We start from the raw sequence: 593 nt of genomic DNA on the forward strand, positions 1-593 counted from the left end.
TTTTTTTATATTCTTAATGTCACATTATAGGTTCTTCATTGATTTCTGGATTCTTGAATTTCTAAATATTAAAGAATACAAAGTTTCTGTTGGATCTTAAAGGAATAGTCTCCCAAAAATTGCTTACAATTTAGTCACCCTCGGGCCATCAAGGATGTGAATGAGTTTGTTTCTTCTTCTCAACCAATTTGGAGAAATTTAGCATATCACTTGCTCACCAATGTATGCTTTGCAGTGAATGGGTGCCGCCAGAATTAGAGTCCAAACAGCTGATAAAAACATCACAAAAATCCAGAAGTAATCAACACAACTCCAGTCCATCAATTAATGAATTATGAAGTGAAAAGCTGCATGTTTGTAATAAACAAATCCATTAGTCAGGCGTTTTAACTTCTGGCCAAAATACCAGTCATTAATCTATACTTCCTGCAGTGAAAAAGTCCATCCCCTGCTGTCTTCTCAAATCAAAGTCTGTTTTGGAGTGTTTGTGTGGATTTGTTTATTAAAGTTAATTGATGAACCGAAGCAGTGTCAATTTATGTGGGTTTTTGTGATGTTTTTATCAGCTGTTTGAACTCTAATTCTGACGGCAC

General features: G+C 34.9%; 1 protein-coding gene across 1 annotated transcript in view; it reads right to left on the reverse strand.

Moving 5' to 3' along the window:
• LOC107583131 (leucine-rich repeat-containing protein 16B-like) overlaps nt 1–413 on the reverse strand; it is a 49,985-nt gene extending 49,572 nt beyond the window's left edge. Inside the window, exon 1 of the mRNA XM_016269245.1 lies at nt 407–413. Within this exon, the coding sequence (XP_016124731.1) occupies nt 407–413 (7 nt within the window). The remainder of the gene's footprint in view (nt 1–406) is intronic.
• Between the last annotated feature and the right edge of the window lie 180 nt (nt 414–593).

This window comes from Sinocyclocheilus grahami, unplaced genomic scaffold (assembly GCF_001515645.1).
Source record: "Sinocyclocheilus grahami isolate Dianchi unplaced genomic scaffold, SAMN03320097.WGS_v1.1 scaffold50.1, whole genome shotgun sequence".
Taxonomy (NCBI): domain Eukaryota; kingdom Metazoa; phylum Chordata; class Actinopteri; order Cypriniformes; family Cyprinidae; genus Sinocyclocheilus; species Sinocyclocheilus grahami.